Source organism: Neophocaena asiaeorientalis, unplaced genomic scaffold (genome assembly GCF_003031525.2).
Source record: "Neophocaena asiaeorientalis asiaeorientalis breed wild unplaced genomic scaffold, Neophocaena_asiaeorientalis_V1.1 scaffold594, whole genome shotgun sequence".
In the NCBI taxonomy this organism is placed as follows: domain Eukaryota; kingdom Metazoa; phylum Chordata; class Mammalia; order Artiodactyla; family Phocoenidae; genus Neophocaena; species Neophocaena asiaeorientalis.
In genome coordinates, this window is record NW_020175066.1 from 2012642 (window position 1) to 2035900 (window position 23259).

General features: G+C 41.2%; 1 protein-coding gene across 3 annotated transcripts in view; it reads right to left on the bottom strand.

Annotated features, from left to right (window-relative positions):
- DCLK2 (doublecortin like kinase 2) overlaps window positions 1-23259 on the bottom strand; it is a 150569-nt gene that overhangs the window by 43498 nt on the left and 83812 nt on the right. For all 3 annotated transcript variants that reach the window (XR_003005789.1, XR_003005788.1, XM_024764053.1), the window contains exons 3-5: window positions 17024-17126; window positions 12638-12739; window positions 7810-7904 (exon numbers count right to left, since the gene is read on the bottom strand). Coding sequence is in view for 1 of the 3 variants with exons in the window: in XM_024764053.1 (XP_024619821.1) it covers window positions 7810-7904; window positions 12638-12739; window positions 17024-17126 (300 nt within the window). In the remaining 2 variants the exon portion in view is untranslated. The remainder of the gene's footprint in view (window positions 1-7809; window positions 7905-12637; window positions 12740-17023; window positions 17127-23259) is intronic.

Here is a 23259-nt window from a genome sequence, read left to right on the forward strand (position 1 = left end):
ACTAGTTTTAAATACCAAAGAAAAGCCAAGGCTCCAGGGAAAAGCGAAAATGTTGAAGGTCAGAAGCTACCGTGGATTTACATTTCACAGCTTCGAAAAGAAGTTTTGAGTTCAGAAGGTCAAAGAGTTACATTTTAGCTCTGCCAATCAGTATGAGATACAACCAGCCCTTTCATCACACTTCACAAATCTGGAAAATCTTTCACCACCAGCAGACCCAGGAGACATTCATCAGACAAAAATATCAGCACATCAGACAGTTTATAATCTCAAGATGTTGGATAATGTTCCAAATGTACTTTTTTCTTTCTTCTTTCAACCAACAAGAATGCTCACAGTAGACAGCCCCTGGGCATACACTTCAGCATCAAAACAGGAGACATTTCATCCCCCAGTGTCCACAGATGTGCCCCTGACTCTGAAGCCTTGAGTTACTACAGCCTTGAAAGTCTTAAACTGGGACATGGATGATGAATTAAATTTCAGGGAAATGCTTTCTTCATCCATCTGGCAGCTGATGACACATTTAGTACTCTTCATTGCCTATCTGTCCCAAAGAAAATGCTGTGATTTACTCACAGTAAATATTCCTGAAGGGAAGGTTATCAGCTAGATCGAAGGGACTCAGAGGAACTTGGGCAGAGGAAACAGGAGATCACGGGCTGAGGTCTAGGAGAAAATGGAGGGTCAGGAAGATGGGGGATTAAGAGAAGAAAACAACAGTGGTGGTAGGATTCTAGGATTTGCAGGGGAAAGAAAACAATGCACGGGGGAGTGATCGGTCTGGAGAACAAAAGGACTGGAAGGAGAACAAAGCAATGAAATTGATGGGGACAGAGACTTTTGTGGTACTCAAAAGGGAGAATGGACAGAAAGCTATTGAGGGAGCAGAGGCAGCCTAGGAAAGAAACTCTGGGTGAGATGAAAGCAGAGAGAAGAGGAGTGGGAGCCAGCCTCCAAGATGGTCCCCATGAGCCTCGTCTCCTGATGTCCATGCCCTCACGTAGTCTCTCCCCACGCTTAACTGGGCTGACATCTGTGACTACTGAGCTATGATGGAAATGATGGTGTCTGACTTGCGAGGCTGGGTCATAGAAAGGGGAACTTCTGCACGGCACTCTCTTTTAGACCACTCACTCTGGGGAAATGCAGTCGCCACATTCTGAGGATCCTGAAGCCAATTTATGGAGGGGTCCACATGGTGAGGAACTGAGGCCTCCTGCCAAGAGCCGGCACAACTTGCCACCAAGTGAGTGAGTCACCTTGGGAGGGGATCGTCCGTTCCCAGTCAAGCTTCGGGCGACTGAAGCCCTGGTATACATATTGACTACAACCTCTTGGAAGATCTTAAGCTGCTCCTGAATTCCTGACCCACAAGAACTGTGAGGGAAAATAATTTTTTATTGTTGTTTTAAGCTGCTAAATTTGGGGATAGCTTGTTACTAACAGAATTACCTATAGATTACTAATAGGGTTGGAACATGTAGAGAGGGCAGGAAAACAAAGACGAAGGGTAGAGCTGGGAGGGAAAGTCATAACAGAAAAGCAGAGAAGGTAATAAGAGAGGAGAGGAGTCTGACTTCTCTCACTTTCTCTTTCCTTCTCCTACACTACTGCATATCATTTTATTTTTCTAAGTGAAACTTCCCTCATGTGAAAACTGAACCTGGAAACCCCAATGCTTACTGTAATACAAATAGAATATAAAAGTATAATAATAGAGTAACAAAGCTATTCTTAGTCCTTTCTTTATATTTAATCAGTTAATCTCAACCCTGTGCAGTAGGTCCTAGGAATCCCCTTTTATACAGATAACGGTGATGTGAGTTGCCCAAGGCCACACAGCTAGTGAGTAGCCAAGATGGAACCCAGACACTCGGGTTTCCGAGCTCACAGCCTGAACCACTGCACCATCTTGTGTCCATCTCAGAGCAGGGGCCTCTGGGCTTCTCCCTTCTCTGAGCCCCTCTTTCTATGTAACTAGCGGGTGCCATCTCTGCCTTCAGCCTCTGGCCTAAAGGGGTCCCTTATCTTAACTGGGACAGACTGGAACATTCACAGAAAATTTTAATAAGCAAGGAGAATAAAAGGAAAATAAACAAGAGTTCTTCCTGACACGGGCCTAGTACAACCTGGCATGAGCTGGCCTTACCTCAAGGCCTTTGGCTCCCCTTCTGCCTGGCTTGGTGGGTAGCCTGGTCCACAGTGGTGGAAACAGCTGCAAAAACACCTCCTCCCCACGTGACTATCACCACGAGCGGTCCTGTCTTTTAGAAAAGCCGGATTCCCCAAACTTGTACAGAAGCAAAGCCAACTTCTCATACCTAGGCACTAGGTTCTAGGGAAGAAGCCCAGTGGGTAGCCCTAGCAACTCATTTTACTAATTTTTGGTCTGACTACATAGTTCCTGTCATCTGTATAACAGACTTGCCCTGCTTTCTCACTGTGTCTTTGGGGGCTAGTAGTGGTTATGAGCATGCACTCTGCATGCAAATCCCAGTCACGCCAGTGTGCTCACAGTGTGGCCTCCATCTCAGGCCCACTATGGAACATTATCCCAGGTCGAGGTACCCATGCACCTGCTGGGGCAGGACTACACAGTCTGTTTCCAACCTGTGCCAGTCTTGACCATACTCAGCTCCATTGCTGGCTTCCAAAAAAACCCAAACAAACAAACCAACCCAATAACCCCAACCCATTGTGAACTTGGTCATTTTACTAAAGCTGACCCACTAAAGTAAAACTGCTGGTCACACAGTGTAACCATTTCACTTGAAAAGAATCCGCATTAGATACGATGAACAATCCCTTACACCAAGCCTCCCAGGAAGAGCTGCCAACAGGAGTTCTCTGTCTTCCTCGCCCTTCCTCTGGCTTCTCCCCCCTCCCCTACCCCAGGATCACCTCTCCCTTTTCCCTCCCCTCCCCTCTCCTTATTCCTTTCCCAGTCTCACAACCCGTTTTTCTTCAGAGCATTTGTGTGTATCTAAACCCAGGCACTCACCCTCCTAAAAGGCCTACACAGCACAGCTTTTCCAAGGGGTACCTGTGTTGGGGTCACTGAAGCAGGCCCACCAGGGATGGGGGAAGGTCAAAAGTTAGAGACGGAGACTGTGAAAGGGTCAGAGATCCCAACTGGCCACTGGGACCTAGAGCCACTCACTTCACATCTCGGCACCTCAGATTCTTTTTTTTTTTTTTTTTTTAGGTCAAGGTGAGTTTATCGTCCCAATAGCATAACCTAACTGCATCCGAAACCATCTCAAATCCATCTTTAAGCTAGTCAGGAACACAGGTTATTATTTTTAAAAATCACTTAACACTGAACAGACAGGACCTCTTAAAAGGCAGCTGACTATACCATGGCACCGTCATGACCAGTGCAATGTTTTTTTCATACTTCCTAAAAAGCTGCTGTGAATACTGATTGTACTACTTTAGCATATACTCAAATGCTGGCCAAATACCCACACCCACCTCTTACAGAGTACATGGTGAGAGAATAACATTGACTTCATATAGCATCACACTCGTTTTAAAGCAAAAAAAATTAAAATAATAATAAAAGAAAGTCCAAGATGAGAAACTGTAACAGAGGGAGAGATTTGAGTGCACCTCAGATTCTCCATCTATACAACGAAGACAAACTAAAAGATCTGAGGCCACTTCCAGTTTCCCTATTCTATGGTTTTGGGTAACTGTCTAGCAAAACCAAAGAGTTATAATTGAGGGACAACTAACTCTCAGTTGTCCTAACATCTTTTGGTTTTAGGTTTAAAGAACCTTAATTACTTGGTCGCCACACTATTTCTTTTTTTTTTAATTTTCTTTTATTTATTTTTTTATACAGCAGGTTCTTATTAGTCGTCCATTTTATACCCATCAGTGTATACATGTCAATCCCAATCTCCCAATTCATCACACCACCACCTCCACCCGCCTCTGCTTTCCCCCCTCGGTGTCCATACGTTTGTTCTCTACATCTGTGTCTCTATTTCTGCCCTGCCACACTATTTCTTAACACCCCACCTTGCAAAAAAACATTCCCAATTTGAGGAAAGCTTTGCTTCTTCTCCTGCCTTTGGTCCAGCCCCTTAGAGAGCTCGACCTTCTATGAACAGGTATAAATGGAGCAGAGTTGTCTTCTTCACAAGAGTCCTATCGAGAAAACAATGAGGGCTTTTTGTGGAGGAGGGGGAGCTGCTTCTGAATTCCTGTCTTCTTCAAGGAGCAAACAAAAACGACGCTCTGGGTCAGAGATTAAACATCACAATGTCACTATTTCCATTTTCAGTTCTTTCAGTGTCTCCACCCAAACACAAAATGGTTCCCAGAAACTGGCACAAAGGGGGGAAAAACTGTGACAGGATATCAAATTCTGCTTACCTTTGACTTAATTTTGCTTAATTCCCTAGTAAGTAAAACCCAGATAGTAGAGAAAAAAAAGCCATCTGCCAGAAACTGTGTCCTGGGATACAGAGTGATGTGGGTGCCAACTCCTGCATACGTTGTCCTGGCTTGGTTTGCTTGCTTTTGTCAATTCCCTGATTCTCTGGAAAAACACTATCCCCAAAGCCATGAAAGTATCTAAGTAGGATAAATAGTGGTAAAGGGTTCCTGCCCATGAAAAACAGCTCTCCATTGTCAGACATCTCCTCTTAAATGATCTTAATAAGCTATTTTGAATGAAGGGGAAGGAAAAAGCATAGCACTAACACATGGTAATTATCTGTAATTCTCCATTTGTAATGTCACTGAATAGAGAAAATAATGCAAACGTGGACAGATGCTGACTAGAGCTCTACAATGACATTGAAATTACGGTATTTTGTACAGTGAAGAGAACAACTAAGCTGCAGTATTTCAAAGGCAGGTTTTCATTCCAAGGACAATACACACCATGGACTGTGGGGAACTGTGATGAGATGAAATGTCCACAAAGTACGACCCCTGGGAACAGGCAGGGGTTAGAGGTACTTAGCTTTGTGTCCAAACAGCTGATGGGTGTGGCAGAGACTTGTTTAGCTGCGAATATTTAATGTAAGATTCAGTGATTCTCCATCAGCTTTAAAGTGAGAGGAAGAGAAATAGACTCCCCAGCTTCTGAGACAGATTTTTGGGCAACTTAAAAGAACTCTAATCTTAGCACTCTAGAAGTTATCTAAGGTCAAACATCCTTATTTTACAGATGATCAAAAGAAAACTCAAGAGGAGGTCTCACAGCTGTTAGCCGAGCCCCAGGTGTGGTAGAGGAGAAAGGAAGGGGTGGGAGGTCATGGAAGAACCACTACTCTTTATCTTACTGGTAATCTCATCTTTACTCTTGACCAGGAATCAGCATTTCCCTAACCTTCTTCATTTATTTCTGCATCAATAAGTGATCCTTGAGCGCTTACCATGTGCCATGGAACTGTGTGTGCTAAAGGCTGGGGTTACTCTAATAATTAAGACACACCTAGTGCAGTGAGAACAATTTTATCTAATGTCTCTGCAATAATACAACTTATTAGCATGTTTTAAAAATCCCATGCCTCTTCACTCCAGACTTCGCATCTGTGGCTGATCTGCAAGTCTGTGCGCATACATGAAGGAATGGGTCTGGACTCAGAGCACTAAGCAGCACCAATGGAGCCAGTGGCAACAACAAAAAAAGGACAATCTTGGGCTGAGAGCTGAAGATGGACTGGGAAGAAAGATGGGAGACCAGGTTACCAATGGATAACAAAAAAAAAGGGGAAATGACCAAGACCCTGGGTAAGGTACCTTCTGGGATGGCCGCACGCAGTCCTAGGTCAAGGATCAGAGCAGCCCTGCCTACAGCAACAGCCTGAGGGAGAAATACAAGTGACCTTTGCAGGTGGACCACTGCAAAGCTTAGGTTAGGTCTGCCCTAGGCTGACAATTACCAGCACTTGGAACAACTTGCTTTAGTTTTAACAAAGGATGAAACAACTGGAACTGGAAAAGAGGTGAATCAACTTGATCTTTAACTCTAGTTCTCTTGAAAGTTACCCGGATTAAAAAGAGAGCATCTCCAATCTATTCTGGAGAAAATAAGTTGGGAAAGAAAAGCTGAAAATAATTACATGAGTGATTTTTAACGGAAATAACTTTTTTGGGGGGGTTGACATTTAAGAATTCCATTGAGGGACTTCCCTGGTGGTCCAGCAGTAAAGAATCCACCTTACAAAGCAGGGGACGTGGGTTCGATCCCTGGTCAGGGAACTAAGATCCCACATGCCGTGGGGCAACTAAGCCCGCGTGTCACAACTACACAGCCCATGCGCCCTGGAGCATGTGCGCCACAACTAGAAAAGAGAAGCCCGTGCACCCCGCGTGCCAAAACTAAGACCCAACACAGCCAAAAATAAATAAAAATAATAATAAATAAATCTTTAAAAAAATTCCACTGAAATCATATTATACACTGACCTAAGCCAATTTAGCACTTCAGAAAATGGCCAGTTCTTTTGATAAATATAAGGAACTTCCAGCACGTAGAGGTTACTGAGAGCTTATGTGTTCCCAATCCCAAACTGACTATTCGTCTCAGTCCAAATTCTGCCAACATACATAAGCAAGCAGGCACAAAAACAGACAATCTGATCTGTCCTTTTCCAGAAGAAACTTCTCCTTTTGAAGTCAGGCACTCAGACAAGAACCATGCAGTTCACTCTGAGGTAGATACAACATCCTCAGGACAGGACAAGCACACCTGAGTGTCAGGTGGAGAACAGAGCACCGCAGGCAGTGAGGACCCGCAGGCCCACCGCCCTGCCGGCCCAGCAGGTTCCCACCCCACATTCACCAGGCGTGCTGGGGCTTTTACCTTTCACTTTATCAGTGAAAAATGTTTTTCAGCATCCTTAAAGTCAAGAAAACCACTTGGACGATATCTGAAGTGTTGGGGCAACCAACTTTCAAGAATGTATTCCTAACGAAGGTGCTTCCGATGTTAAACACTCCAAGAGAATGAAAGTTAATACGCGTGTACATCATGGCGCTGTGTACACTTCCATCTTCCTAAAGTGCATTACCATACAGACAATGTGACTGTTTCTACAAAAGGACACTTTCAATCTTTAAGAAAATTCATGTACTGCTTTTTTACCGGGCAAATTTCCTCTTATAAACTTAAATTATTGAGGGCTACTCAATCAAATTAAACTTGTGGAAATCCTGCAAATTTGGTTTTGCTCATCATTCATTCTTCTCCTTCTCTATTAGATAAAATGCCTATTAAACCAACTGCTTAATCATGTTAAGTTACTGTTTATATTTTTAGGACACCACAGTCAAAACCTAAGATTTATTCCTAAGTTCTTCACCAAAATGAACATATTTTTCTTGTGTTACTAACTTGTGTATATAAGTATTATGCTAGAATTTCACTCTGTTTTAGACTTTCACACAGTCAAATTATATTAATGGTATTAAAATCATGATTTTAAATGACATTTTAAAAAAGAATCATGGTGTTCTCCAAGGCTTTGCCATTGTAAATCATTTTGATAATAATAGGAAAACTGCTATTTATTTATATAAAACCACATTATGTTCAACCCTAACCACAACTTTATATTCCCATTTAAGAGATGGGAACACTTTAGCTCAGAAGAGTTAAATGAATTGGCCCAAATTACAAGATGAAAAAGGACACAAGATTCAAAGCCAGGTCTTCCTGGCTCCAAATCCTAAACTCTTTCCTTTATGATTTGTTACTGCACCCAAGCCCCTGAACAAGTTAACTAAACTATGCATCTCAAAATAACAAAATCACACAAATATGCCATATATCCTATTTCATACCTTTAATCCTCTGAAACTTCCTGGGCTAGTTGGAGAGGAACTGGAGGATTTCGTAGATTTAGGAGTGGAAAGCTGGCTGCTGGGAGTTCCATTAACTGATCACGAGACAACAAAGGAGACAAAGGTCATTAAAACCCAGAACCACCAGATTGTGTAAAAACACTAAGCATATGCCCAGTATAGCTCCAATGGAGCTTCAATTCATTCAAAGCTCAAAGCAGACGGTAACTCAGCACAAAGCAAAAATAATGTGTCTTACTGCATTACAGACAAAGTATCAGACAAATAAGCAGCGAAACTAGAATTATTTTCAATAATAGTTTTCCAACAGTGACATAAACAAATATATAAAACGTTATGGAGTTAGAGATGTGAGCAACAACTTGTCCATATATCCTGCCTGCCATCAAGGGTAGAGAAATGCATGGCTGTTATATTTGTAATGGTCTCCTCTGAAGGTTGTCCTATAACTACTCCAATATCCAGTGTCTTAGTATACACCAACCTGAGTAACCAAGACGTTCTTGTGGCTCTCCCAAATCAATTCCACCATGATTCTAACACATTTTTTAAGTATATCCTTAATGGAAAAAGAAAATTACTGGTCATTTTCCTTGTAATACCTACTTATTTATTTGAAAGCCAATTTCTTATTATCTAGACGAGTTATTTCTAATTCCTTCCATTTTCTTGTCTTCTCAACTTAATTTCCCCACTATTTAGCAAGTCTTGGTGTTTTTTTGTACACCCTCCTCCAAACTTCCATACACTTCCTATGTTAAAAGCTCAATTTAGAGACTCGGTAGGGAAGAGTATGGGCACGGCTCTTTCAAGGGGAGGGTTAGTTTGCAGATTTTATACTATACAATGCTAGTCACACATCTCAGTATTACTCAGGCTTATTCCTAATTATACCAATGGGATCCACTTTGGCTGTAATTTCACAAAACTATTAGTTAACATCTGGTATTGGTGTGTGTGTGTATATATATATATATATATATATATTTTTTTTTTTTATTTCAAGAATTAGGAATCCTGTATTCAAATTCAGGGCTGGATTTTTTTTTGGCTTTCTACTGTGTAAAAAGATGCCCAGCTGTTAAGTACAGGGTGGTTTATAAAAGACTTACCTGTGATGTTGGTTGCTTGCTGTTTTTTTTTTTTTTTCCCCTCTTCTAAGGAGTGCTTTAACCCCTTTTATCATTAATCTTCAATGCTTCTGCCCCAAGCAGATGAAAACTGGCATTCGTCTCTATGGAAAGGAAAGCAAAGTCCATTTCCTTTTAAAAAAATCTTTTTAATAAAAGGGAGGAGACAACTGTTATTTTAAATGATGCTAATAAATATAAAAAGCAAAATGCAGAGATAAAGGTCCTGAATAGGTGACTCAAAAAAGTAAGCACCAGTCCTTGAATGGAGGCCGAATTCTGGATCTGTAAGTATGTGTGATTAGATGAATCAGTCATGTATGTTTATTATATTCCTCCTTGTAAAAATTCAGCAAAGATGAAAAAATTTTCCAGTTATTTTTAAATTACCAAACTTGAATTTTTCTAGTTTAAAACCACTCATTCACAAATCATTATCAGTTATCTAGATTTTCTTAACAAATGTATGTGGGTATCTAGAGCACAAGTACAACACAAGAAACTGTACAATTCATTAGAAACTTTTAAGAGTATTCAATAGCCCTGATTATTTTTCAGTAAAGTTACACTTCAATTAATGCTCTTTCTTTTAAAAATTCTCTTTAAAGGGAACTGGTGGTAGGAATTCACGTAAAATAGAGATTACTATGAGCAGTGAACTAGTAAGCTTGCTGTGAGCTGATACTGAGTTTGGCTCTGTTTCTCCTTCATTCCACACAGCAACCTGTTCAGGTCACCAGTTCCTCCTCACCAAGGGCTGTTACCTTTCACTGATATTCAGAAACCACTTCGATATCAAAGATTTCCTTGGAACAGTGACAGAAAAGGGACTAAAGAAGAAAACTTGGTTCCTGCAAATGGTAAGCCCCGTGGCAGACCAATTTCCCTAAAAACACACCTCCTGCCTAAACGTAATTTCTTAACAAAACTCACTGCCAGGGATTGAACTGGTATCAGTAACTACATATCCATAGTTACCCTCAAATAACTCCCATCCTAAAGAGACACTAAGCCATATATAGCCCTCTCAGTTTCTTATAGCATTTGAAAGGTTCTAAAAAGTTGTTGTCTAGTGAGAAGTTCTTAACTCCATTTATTTGCACATCTCTCCAGTCTCTGGGAGGATAAGTGGGGCCTGGGACAGAGCCACATTGTACTTTCTCCCCCGACACTGCTGCTACCAACAGGAAGGTGGATGGACAGTGCCCAGCGTCTCTGCAATGCTCCCCTCCTTCACCACAGCCTGGATTTTCTCTCCCAAAATAAGGCTCTTATCCACCCTTCCCCTCAACTGTAAGGTAAGAAACAAACTTGGGGGCTTTCTTGTTTGTTTGCTCTGAATGTTTTTTATCCTGGTGGACTACGACAGATTCACAAGCTAGAAATCTGAAGTGAGAATTTTTAAGATGCAAGTTGTGGTAACTATTTACCCACTTGTATCACCCAGATTAATTTCTATGTGTTTACTACATATCATTTAGCTATTCAGATAAATTTAGAGTTTTGTTGAGGAATTTTGTCAGCCAGAAGACTTCACTGATGGGAGCACTTCCGTCCCAAGAGTGAAAAAGTACAATATGACATTTACAAAGTTACTTGCTCTGTTTGAAATTCCAGTGAGTCCCATGGAATGTTCTAAATGGTAACAGGCATACTACAGCTAAAGCAGTCCGTAAAAGCGAGTCATACTTCTGTGTACTGTGGCATTTAATAATACAAAACTCTCTGTCCATTTTCTATAACTGCAGTGTGGGCTGAACATGCTTTTGAGTTAATCTCTTATAAAGAAGCCATTTGCCCTCTGAAACGCGATTTACATCTCACAACTTTTACTTGTAAGTTAAGATAAACTTTATTAACCCAAACCCAAATATGGACTCACTTGAAAATCTGGAGTACTGGAATCCTAAGATTTTCTCAAATCAATTTCTAAGCATTCCAAATTCCAGTTTAAAAGATTTATACACTTATCAGACTATGTTACGAAGAAGTTGGTCTACAAGACAAGTATGGCTATGAAACATGCTTTTAGTTCAATATGTTAATTCCCCTCTTTAGACCTCAGGCAGACAAAATTCGATTAATTTTAATACCTGATCCTTGAACCACTCTCCCCACTTTTATTTATATTACTTACGTGATAAGCATCTGTAAACCTATCACCAAAACAAAAGCTAAGAACCTGACAAAAGTCTAATTTACCACGTGGTAAACTCAGTGAAGTGTATTTATGCAAATTTCATGCGATATTAGCTTTCCCTGCGTGTGAGATACTTTACAGAAAGCACAATATGATTTGAAATAAGCTTAACATCAGAGAGATGCATTCAGTTAAAAATATTCATATCGTTGATATTTTAGAGAGAGAATGTTGGGCCTATCAACCCCAGGGTGGGGAGGAAGGAGAGGAGAGTATAATTGCTTCTATGGCCATTTTCATATTACCAACAACCCTTAGCCTTTTTCAATAACAGGCTATTCTCCCAAATTAACACCCCTTGAAGCGCCGTGTCTCCTCCATCACTGTGTACCGTGACTACACACAGACAGGCACCTGGCAACCTTCTGAGGATGACTGGCTCTCTAACAAGTAAGGGAGGCTGAAACATTGTGAAGCGCTTGATAACTGCACAGATGTCCACTGGTAAAAGCCAGATGCATTCATGGAAATGGAACAAAAGGAAACAGAAATATGGCGAAAGACGAAAACAAAACCCAGCAGAGCGACAAAGCCATAATAATCATGGCTCACCTGGGGATTTGGCCGTAGAGTAGGCCCTGGAGTAGTGGCCACCCCTCTTTACTGGACACATTCAGTATAAACAAAGGAGACAGTAAGGAGAGTGGTTATTCAGCAGGTCTAAATGTGTACACAAAAAGGAGGGCAAAACAACCCGACCTAGAGAAAGTGGGATAGGTGCAGCAGCAGCAAAGTAGAACACCCCCCAAATTCAGTATTTTATAAAAAGGCTGATGCTTCAGACAGTTTTTGTTAATACTACTTTCACATGTTCTAGATTTACCACATGTAAAATCACAGTTTTTTCACAATCCTTTCCTTAATGGGAAATGATATCAGCAAAATTATAACTCACAGAATCAATATATAAAGATTTAGGGGATATTTTAATTCTTTAAAAATGTCAAAAGCTGTCAAAATTATGACAAATCTATAGGCTCAAGATCTGAAAGAAACTTAGAGGTAAGTCTGACTCTGAAATAAGCAGTGCTACTTTCTAACAATAATCGTTGCTCCTATTAAATTACTCGATGGTGGAAAAGCCTGTGGAAACTTATCAAGTAAATACATTGCTGTTAGGCGTGTATGTTTATGTTTTAAACCAATAAGATAAGGAAATATCCACAATCTTATAGCACAAAATTAAAAATGCAGCACACAGCGGTCAAAATCGTGAAACACTTCTACATAAATACCAGAAGAATCTAGGTAAGATTGTTCTTGAGAAAATGTGTCAGAACAAAACCAAGTGTTAGGACACTTATTATAACTTTGAGAAACAAACTTAAACTTCTGGATTTAAAAATCATGTCATGTATATGTCATTCTGGAACCTGGCTGCATACAAGGATGGGAATGACTACTAATTCATATTAAAGAAAACTGAAGAATGATCTGCTCCTTTTGTGACTATCCATTTCCTTTTCCCTTTAACTACCTGAAGCTGGTGATTTGCTGCGTCGAGAAGGCCCAGGGCTCTTGGATCCAGAATACTTAACAGCTGAGGAGCGAGAATAAGATGACTTCAAGACGCGGCATTCTAGAAAGGAAGGAAAGTGCTTTAAGTCGAGCTGGTTTTAATTCTAACCAAAGGAAGAGCACAGATCACACATTACAGTAGTTTACTGCCTAGAACCATTACCTGATCATCTTTCCCATTAATGTTAAACAACTTTAATACACAGAGCAACCGTCCCAAAAGCACACCTGAGGTAATTACCTTAAATTAGGCTTCACACCTTGTGACTTACCTCATTGTTCCAGATGGAGTTCTTAATAAATACAGAAATCCTGATGTCCTAACTTGATTCACACATACCCACAGCCTAATCTACACATGTGCAACTTATTATTATTATTTTGGTCAGTAGCATTGATAGGCAAAGGCTACAACAAAGAGTTCGCTCCAACTCTCTGATAACAGTTTGAAAGGGTATAGGACTCTAATTTATGAACCCCTTACTGTCTTATTTTCCATCTTCCCGAAGCGTCAAAAATGAGGAAACGCGGGCTTCCCTGGTGGCGCAGTGGTTGGGAGTCCACCTGCCGATGCAGGGGGCGCAGGTTCGTGCCCCGGTCCGGGAGAATCCCACGTGCTGCAGAGTGGCTGGGCCCATGAGCCATGGTCACTGGGCAAGAGTAGCCTCCGCCTGCCGCAACTAGAGAAAGCCCGTGTGCAGCAACGAAGACCCAACGCAGCCAAATATAAATAAATAAATAAAAAATGAGGAAACTAGCTTTAAACAATAACTTTGGTCTTTCCATAAATTGCCAAATAAATTAGCATGTAAAGAACCAGAACTAATTAAACAGCTTAAATAATCACTTCTAATTTGAACAATTAAGAACCTGGTTTTTGGAGTCATGCAGATTTGGGATGAATCATGGATTTGACTTTGCTAACTGGTGGACCTTGGTTAGCTCTACGTCTCAGTTTTTTCCCCTATGAAACTGGGATGAAAATCAATCTGCTTCACAGCCTTCTTATAAGGATTCAATTAGATAACATATTGTCTGTAATTCACATTAAAATACTTCAATTTTCGCAGAAAGATTAAAATGGGGGTTGGTTTTCATCTATACCCCAGGGGCAATAAATTAACAAGGGAAGTACACTAATCAGGAAAATACACACCAGGGAGGTGAGTTAGCATCTGAAAGACTCTAATCAGAACCTTACTCAGAGGGGGCTGCAGCAATAGCAGCTTAGTTAATCAGCAGCACGGATGTTAGAAAGTACTCCACTGCTGGAAAGAGTGGTGTGTGGGTTAGTGAGAACTTCCTAAAGGCACTGCCACTCCCTTACGAGCAGGATGGGTAAATCTAGAAAGCCCATAACCAGAACTTCAGAACTACCCCCAGGGTAGGAATCTGAGCCAGTCCTGCACCCAGCTCATGAACGGAGGGTTCTGTTCCTTGACTAAGACCAGCTTAGCTGAATTCTATGGATTTTGAACTGATTTTTAACGTAAGATGTTGTCAGCAGTGTAAAAGGACAGAGCTGGGACTCATCAAGATTACAACACAAGTTAAATAACTGATTTTTTTAAAAAAAATCTTTGCCTCCTGAACCCTACCAGGACCCTGTGGGGCTCCTGGGCACAGAAGCCTTTCTGTGTTCCCCGTTTCTTTCTTTTCTTTCTTTCTTTCTTTCCCCCTCTCCCTCCCTCCCCCACCTCCCTCCCTCCTTCCTTCCTTTTTCTTTCTTCCTTCTTTCCTTCCTTCCTTCCTTCTCTCTTTCTTTCTTTCTTTCCATCTTTATTGGAGTATAATTGCCCCACAATGGTGTGTTAGCTTCTGCTTTATAACAAAACGAATCAACCATACATATACATATATCCAGAGATATGTTCCCCGTTTCTTGGAGGGAATAGACTCCAGCTTCCATGACTTCCCCTGAGTTCCAAAGGGCAGGTTCAAACAGTTGCTAATCAGGGAAGGGAGGGGATGCAGAGACAAGGGAGGAACAGCCAAGAAACAAAATAGCGCAGCCTTGGGAAAAGGTCTTGGTTCCCCCTCAAGGGATACACATAACAATATCTTTGAGCTCTTTCCAGAACGAAAACCCTCAATAAATGGAAGAAGTCAGCAATCTTCATTCCAGAGAAAACCACCTGAGGCCAGATTAAAGGAACCAGAAAAATTCATTGGAAGACTAGTGAGACCAGATTAAAGGAGTGCAGACCCTGCACGCAACACCCTGATCCTTATCAGCAACGCTGCCCTTGAACCATTGCTATAAAACTCCTCACCAAATCCCCCTGGGTAGGGACACACAGTTTTTCAGGGAAGGAGCCCACTGGGTCCCCCTCCGCCTGGCAAAGCAATAAAGCCGTTCTTTTCTACTTCACCCAAAATTCTGTCTCCGTAATTTGATTCGGCACCGGTGCACAGAGGCTGAGTTTTCAGCATCACTCCTAGTAAACGCACTTGTGGCAGAATTACGTCTGAGACTTGCTTTCATCATAAAATTTCATGACCTAATGGTGGTGATATAATAATAACATCAACAGCAACAACAGGGATAGCACATACTGTGTAATGGGCACACTTCCAACTGCTTTACACATATGAACTCATTTAATCCTCATCAAATTTTATGAAAAAGCCACTTTTACTATCCCCAGTTTGCAGAAGGTTAAGTAGGAATCAAGAGGGAAGAAATCAGTAGCTTTCACCCACTTCTAATTATTGGAGTTCTTTGGTAGCCAAAACAACAAAAAACTATGAACAATTCAAATAGCTTAGGTAAATTTACAACATACATGTAAAGCCCTGAGGACAATGCCTAGTACATATATAGTAAGTGCTCAATAAATGTTTTATTGCTGTTGTTGCCACCCAAATTAACTTTACAACCTGGAGTATAATATTATTGAGTTTCAGCATCTCAGCTTTCAAAATGACTCATATTGACATCGAAGAAATACTATGAAATGAAATTAAGCTACAGTCAAAAAAGTGGTAGGGGCTTCCCTGGTGGCGTAGTGGTTGAGTCTGCCTGCCGATGCAGAGGACATGGGTTCGTGCCCCGGAGCGGCTGGGCCCATGAGCCATGGCCGCCGGGCCTGCAGAAACCAAAAAAAAAAAAAAAAAAAAAAAAAAAGATGTAAAATACAGATGATATGTAAATGCACGTTTTTCAGTCAACCCATGAGAACAAGGGAGAGCATTAGCATAGATAGCATTGGCAATTCTTTATGGACTTTCCGGTGGCATTACAAATCTAAAGCAGGGCCACTACAACAGAGTATAAGACAGTACAGAAACCCCCAAGAAATTTGGCAGCAGTGGAAAAAAACGATAAGAGTAGATGAATGAGCCCCAAGCACAAAGTAGATAAATCGCCCCAAGGTAAGTGACATAGTGTAACAGGAAAGAATTACACAAGGAAGTTTGATACCACAGAATGTATCATCTTGAACTTTAAAAAGTCTACAGGTCGCCATATTTATTTGGTAGTATGTTTCTGTAATTTTGGACTGTCGGAACCACTACAACTGGAAAGGGTTTACCCACCAGTTTAATTTTTGAAAAGTCAACTTTCCTCATTCGTGAAATTAAAGAGTGGGACTGAACCTCCAACATCCCTCTCTTCTCTGTGAAATGTTATGTCTGTATGATTTTATCTCATTTAAAGATGAAGTTGACTTTACTATCAGCTAAGATAATCACTAATACTGCAACAGGTTTAAATTAGTTCCAGACAACAGATTAGAACAATATTCCCAGGATCAAAACCATCTGAAATCACTGAGGTTATTGCTAAATAGTTGAAAACTCCATTTTTTGGCTAAAATTAAGAGAAAGGGATTTTCTTATCCCATCAATGAAAATAGCTTTATTTTTCCTGCATATATAAACAATGCATGCTATTTTTTTTCTAAGTTGCGAACAGAGCAATGAGATAAAAAGAAACCTGAGATAATCACTATTAACAACCTACTATCCTTTTATGTATCTCTTTATGGACATGGAAAATGTATAATGAACTGTTTCAGGTTCAACACTATCCATACATTTAAGGTGGCATAGCCAGGCACCATTCTGGAAGAAGGTAGGAAATCCATTTCAGAGGCAAAACAATGCAGTAAAAAGAGATGGAACCAACTTGCTAAAAAATGAAAACTATTTCACTTGAATTAGGGTTTTTTGTTTTTTGCAACTAGGTAAATACCTTCAAGTTATTTTCTACTTTCATTAATTCAAAAAGAGTACCGCCAATGCCATCTTTCTTCAACACACCAGACCACTTAACATGCACCAAGTGAGAATCCCAAGCCACCATTTCAGGGTTACAAAGATGGTCAATGAATTGCCTTACCACTGTGATCCAGGACAAAGTCATCTTGGGCATAACGGAATTTTTCAGGTCCACACGCAATAAAAACATCATCATCACCAAAAAAGTCTTGCAGGCAAGTAACCTAAAAAAAAAAATCATGTCCAAGAAATAAATTAGAAACATTAGAAGTGAAACAAAAGTCAGCAAAATTAAATGTATTTTCTAGCCTCACCTATAATACTGAGTCAGAATGAAAAACTATTTAATCGCACACATTTCCAAGCATTTCACCCTCCACAGAGCACTTCCACACAATGTCTCCTGACCGACCTCAGAACAACAAAAGGAGGGGCTCCTAGCTGGCATCAAAGTTCCTGTTTACAGGTGAAGTCAAGGGCATCCACAGGAGGCTCAGTGATGTATTCCAGGTTTCCCATTAACAGGTGGCAGAGAGGTCTCTGCTCCCAGTTTACTGGTCTACCTTCTTCTCTCCTAGCAACTCCATGTCCCAGCCGTGTCACCTTGGGCATGACCTCTCTGTACCTTTGGTACCTTGCACCTTAGGTTGTCCTGAGGATTAGCATATGAAAACCGCTTGGAATGGGTGCCAGGCATATAGGTACTCAATGTGCTAATACTCACCTTCACCACCACCACCATTATTAAGATCAGAGGAAGACTTACCACGAAGCTAATGATGGCCCTTCCAAGGCCCTGTACCTAAATGTAGTCTTAATTTCATATTCTTTTTTCACCCTGCCCTCCCCAATACTGTATCAGTGTCAGATCCCACAGAACCTGGACCCACCTCAGGGAGCACATTCATCCCTTCATCCCGGTGGTGACAAGAAGAACCATCTTCCAGGACTTTGGATATAAACAGGCTCCAATTTTACCTGGTTTTTTAATGGGATGTATGATAAGATTTCTTTTTAACAAAGTACTCCTCTCCCAATAATAATGCATTTTAAAAAAAAAAATCAGTGCTCTAGTACTTGAAAGGATTGAGAACCTCAATAATTCCTTAAGTCTTCCTGATCACTATTTAGCTTTTTATTGAAAAAAAAAAAATCTCACTCTAGAGTTAGAAAAAAATGCTCTAGAGAGAAGATAGTGAACTATACACAATAAGTGGAACAGGCGTGGAAACTGCTCCAGTCCCTCATCAAGCAAGATGTAGCTTCTGTACTTCATTGAAACTCAGCTCAGGTCACAGTGTTTTTAAGGCGTGTTTTAGTCAGTTTGGACTGCTATAACAAATTACCATAGACAGGGTGGCTTAAATGACAGAAACTTATTTCTCACAGTTCTGGAGGCTGGAAGTCTGAGATCAGGGTGCCGGCATGGTTGGGTTCTGGTGAGAACCCTCTTCCTGGTTTCATCACATGGAAGGGGGGGGACAACACAGGAGGGAGCCAGCTCTCTCCTGTCTCTTCTTATAAGGGCACTAATCCCATCATGGGGGCTCCACCCTCACAACCTCATGCAACCTTACTTACCTCCCAAAGGCCCCACCTCTTAATAGCATCACAATGAAACCAAGCAGGACCCTGTAGGGCTCCTGGGCACAGATGCCTTTCTATCCCTCATTATCTTGTTTGTAGGGAACAGACTCCAGCCTCCATGACCTTCTCTGAGTTCCAAAGGGCAGATCTGAACAGATGCTAATCAAGGGAAGAGCACTCAAAAAACCACCAGAGGCCAGATTAAAGGAACCAGAGAAGCTCATCAAGAAATTACCGAGATCAGAGTAAAGAAGCACAGGCCCTGCACACCCTGATCTTATCAGCAACCCCACCCTTGAACTACTGCTATAAAACTCTGCATCAAATCCTCCCAGGTGGGGACACACAGTTTTTCGGGGCAGGACCCCACTGTGTCCCCCTTTGCCTGGCAAAGCAATAAAGCTATTCTTTTCTACTTCACCCAAAACTCTGTCTCTGAGATTTGATTCGGTGCCGGTGTACAGAGGCCGAGCTTTCGGCATCAACACTGGGGATTAGGGCTCCAAGATATGAATTCTGGGGAGACACAAACCTGCAGTTCATAATAGAAGAATAACATTTTTCACCATTCCTGTGAAAACTGTTTCTCTTCATCTCAGGTGGCGATCACACATACCCCTTCATCCTTGCTAGGATCCTGGGAGTCATTCTTTCCTCCCTTCTTCACCAATCCCTCACACATCATTTTTCCTTCCTACACGGCTCCCAAATATTTCTATCCCTACTCCTTGGTTCAGCTTTCACTTTCTCTTGCCTGGGCGCCTGCCACTGCCTAGTAACAGGCTTTCTAACCCCAGTCTTTACTGCTCCCCTCCTTCCAGTCATCACTGTTCTCACAGGTGTGGAAATAAATGAAGACCACGTGGGCACATGCAGTCTCTTAAGGTGCCAGGGTGCCTGCACCATTCACAGTGCTCACCGACCTCCTTCCTTGACAAGAAAATGCTCCTTCACAGGGCACACGAGACTGACCCTGCCTGAGCCTCCAACCTTGTCTTTGCCATTTCGTCTGCACACCTGTTCCTCAGCCACATCGTGACTTCTCTGGGTTCCCTACCTGTATGGTGCTGGTGCTTCTTTTTTGTTAAACAGCGTTATTGAAACATGATTCACAAACCATACAATTCAGCACAGAATTCAACAGTTTTTGGTATATTCAGAGTTCTGCAACCATCACTACAATCTATCTGAGAATATTTTCATCATCTAAAAAGAAACCCCCAGGCCCATTACCATTCACTCCTCATGCCCCCATCTCCTCATTCCTAAGCACCCATAATCTACTTTCTGATTCTATGGATTTGCCTGTTCTGGACATTTTACATAAATCAAATCATACAATATGTAGCATTCTGCAACTGGCTTCTTTCACTCAGCATGTTTTTAAGGTTCATACGTGTTGTAGCACATATTAGTACTTCATTCCTTTCTGTGGCTGAGTAATATGCAGTTGTATGGATATATACCCCATTTTGTTTAGTCATTCATCAGTTAATGGACATTTGAGTAATTTCTACTTCAGTGTTGCTTCTTACTACTATATTTTTTCCTCATGCTGTTTCTCAGCCTGAAGTGGTCTTTCTGACCTCTCTTTGGTGCTGTGACCTCCAGGTAGGCAATGATATTTCTGATTCATCATTCCCTAGGGTCTAGGAGAATTCTGGCTTTGGTGGATGCGTAATACATGTCTGTTGAGTGAACTGTGGCTTGGTATGGAGCTGCTCCTATTGGAATTGAGTTCTCAGACACTGAGTAACTTCTCTGGGGTGAGTGGTGTCACAGATGCAATCTCCACTGCCATCTCCACCACCATCACTTCATGTAAGACTTACAGAATTTAGGCATCACTTAACCTCTCAGAATTGTCTCTCTGTGTTGCATATGTGTTACCTCATTAATCCCTACAACATCCCTGAGGTTGATACTATTATCACTCCTCATTTACAAACAAGAAAACGGATCTAGAGTGACCAACCTGCCCCCACACAGGTAGTGAACACGAGCACAGGAATTTAGACACAGGTCCTCCACATCTATATCTCTGCTTTAAACTTAACACCATGGTGTCATGTACACACTGCTATATTTAAAATGGATAACCAAAAAGTACCTACTGTATAGCACAGGGAACTCTGCTCAATATTATGCAACTAAATGAGAAAATAATTTGAAACAGAATAGGTACATGTATAACAACCACTTTGCTGTACACCTGAAGCTATCACAACATTGTTAATCAACTATAGTCCAATATAAGATAAAAAGTTAAAATAAATAAATAAATAAACTTAACACCATGGTGCCTCCCCTTATGTGGAATCCCAGAGTTCATCTTTCTACTTTTATCTCTTTTTTTTTTTTTTTTTTTTTTTTTGCCGAGCCGCACAGCATGCAGGATCTAACCCCAACCAGGGGTCAAAACCCATGCCCCCTGCAGTGGGAGTGCAGAGTCTTAACCACTGGACCACCAGGGAAGTCCCTTTCTACCTTTATAGTTCTTACCACATTCCACCTTGCTTTATAGTCATTTATGTCTCTCATATCTCCCACTATTTTGTTTTTTACACACATACATTTAATAAATGGTTCTTAAATGGAACTGAATCCAGTTTTACTTTCTTGGCCAAATAAAACAGACATCTGCCAAAGTTTAATCCATTTTTTTAAATCAACATTTCATTTGTTTTTGTAATCAATTTAGCATGAAAAAATGACAACTGAATTTTCTAAAATATACCTGTATGAATATCTGTTTGAAAAGTCAATTAATTTTTAGTTGATTTTATTACAAGGAAACATTTCATCTGGCACTAAATTAGTTGGTATTTGAGTAGAATAAATGTCAAAGTAAATAATTAAGTTGCTTATTATGTGGAATAAAGGTATTTATCAAGTCTAAGGAATATAACAGATCAAAAGGTGGTTTATTCCCCCTCCCCCAGCAGTTCTGTTTATGGATAGTTCTTCCTAACCAATTGTTTAATGATTTCACCTGTCAGTATAAGTTTGGCTTTCCAAACATGGTTTGCATAAGATGTCTGCATCCCTTTAATTCAGATTCTAGCCACTAAGTACATATCTGGTTAAACAGTTAACCAAATTACATAATTAGCAATGGGTTCAGATTACTTCAAATAAGTCACCACTACTCTCAAGAAATGACAGGTGTCATACAAATAAATGATAAACTGAGATAAGCAAACATGCATTTTGGCTAATTTTATTTTATTAACATGTACTCAGGATACCAACATACCTCATAACATATTAAACAACTCCCGTTTTCATTCATTCAACAAATTTGTATTGAGAACTTATGTGCCAGGCACCACGCTAGGTGCTACAAGAAATATCAATAAAACAAAACGAAACAAACAACAACAAAAAACAGAGCAAGAAAGAAATCCTTGCCCTCACGAAGACAGTGTGAGTTGACACAGGATAAAAATGTATAAGTAAATGTATGCAATGTCAAAAGGTGATAAGTGCTACAGAGAAAGAAAACAAGGATGGGGAATAGTGAATGCAGGGCATGGGTGCTGCAATACTAAACAGCTTCACTGCAAAGGTAACATTTGAACAAAATATTAAGAGAGGTAAGGGAGAAGCTGCATGAACGTCTAGGGATGGAGGTGGGAGGGCAGTGTTCCAGGAAACAGAAGAGAATATTCAAAAGCCTTGGCATGGTCACGGGAAACAGTCCTGGAGCACAGTTAGAGGGGGAACAGTCATTGCAGGAGAGCAGGTCAGCAAGGTGACGGAGGCAAGCAGACGGGGTAGGGCTTTGTCAGCTGCCGGTCAGGACTTTGGCTTTCCTCTGGGTGAGATGGGAAACCACTAGAGGCTTTGGAGCAGAGGACCGCATAACATGACTTACTTTGAACAGGATACACGGCGCTCAGACTAAACTCCAAAAGGGCAAGGACAGATGGCAGCGTAGCTGGAGGCTATTGCTACTCGGGCAATGAGAGTGGCCTGTGCCAGGAGTGGATGGAATGAGAAGGCTATGGGGACCTGAGAGAAGAGAGAAGAATGTGATGGCTCAGGGTTTGTGGCTTGAGACACTAAAAGGATGGGCCTGCCATTAACTCTCATGGAAGAGTACAAGGTAATGGGCAAGGTTGGTGGTGGAGAGGATGTCCACGAATTTAGATTTGGCATGTGAACTGCGAAATGCCTATTAAACATCCAGGTGGAGGTGTTGGGTGGAAAGTGGGATATAAACAAATCTGAATTTCATGAGAGAGATCTAGCCTGGAGATATGAATTTGGGACTCACCAGCATAGGAATGGTATTTAAAATCTTGAGCTCAATTACAGCAATTAATGCACAGAGGGAAGCGGTCTAAGCCCTGAGCTCCGAAACCCAGCAACTTTACAAGGTCAGGGAGAAGAAGCAAAAACAGCGAAGAAGACTGAAAGGGAACAGTCAATGAGGGAGGAAGGAAAGCGAGTGCTTGTAGTTTGCTGGAAACCAAGCTAAGAAAGTGTTTCAAGGAGGAGGAGTAATCAGCTGAGTCAATGTTACTGACGAGCCATGTAAGATGAAGGCTGAGAAGTGACCACTGAATTGAGCAACAAGGAGATCGCTGGTCCTGAAGATCAGAAGTAGTTTTGGTGCAGTGGTTGAAAAGAAAGTCTACTTGCAGCACCTTTAACAGAGGACAGGAGAAGAACTGGAGACAGTGAATGCAGACAACTTTTTCAGGGAGCTGCGACTGGAAAAGTGGAGCAGAGGAGTGGGGAGGCGACAGAAGGAAGCAGGGAGTC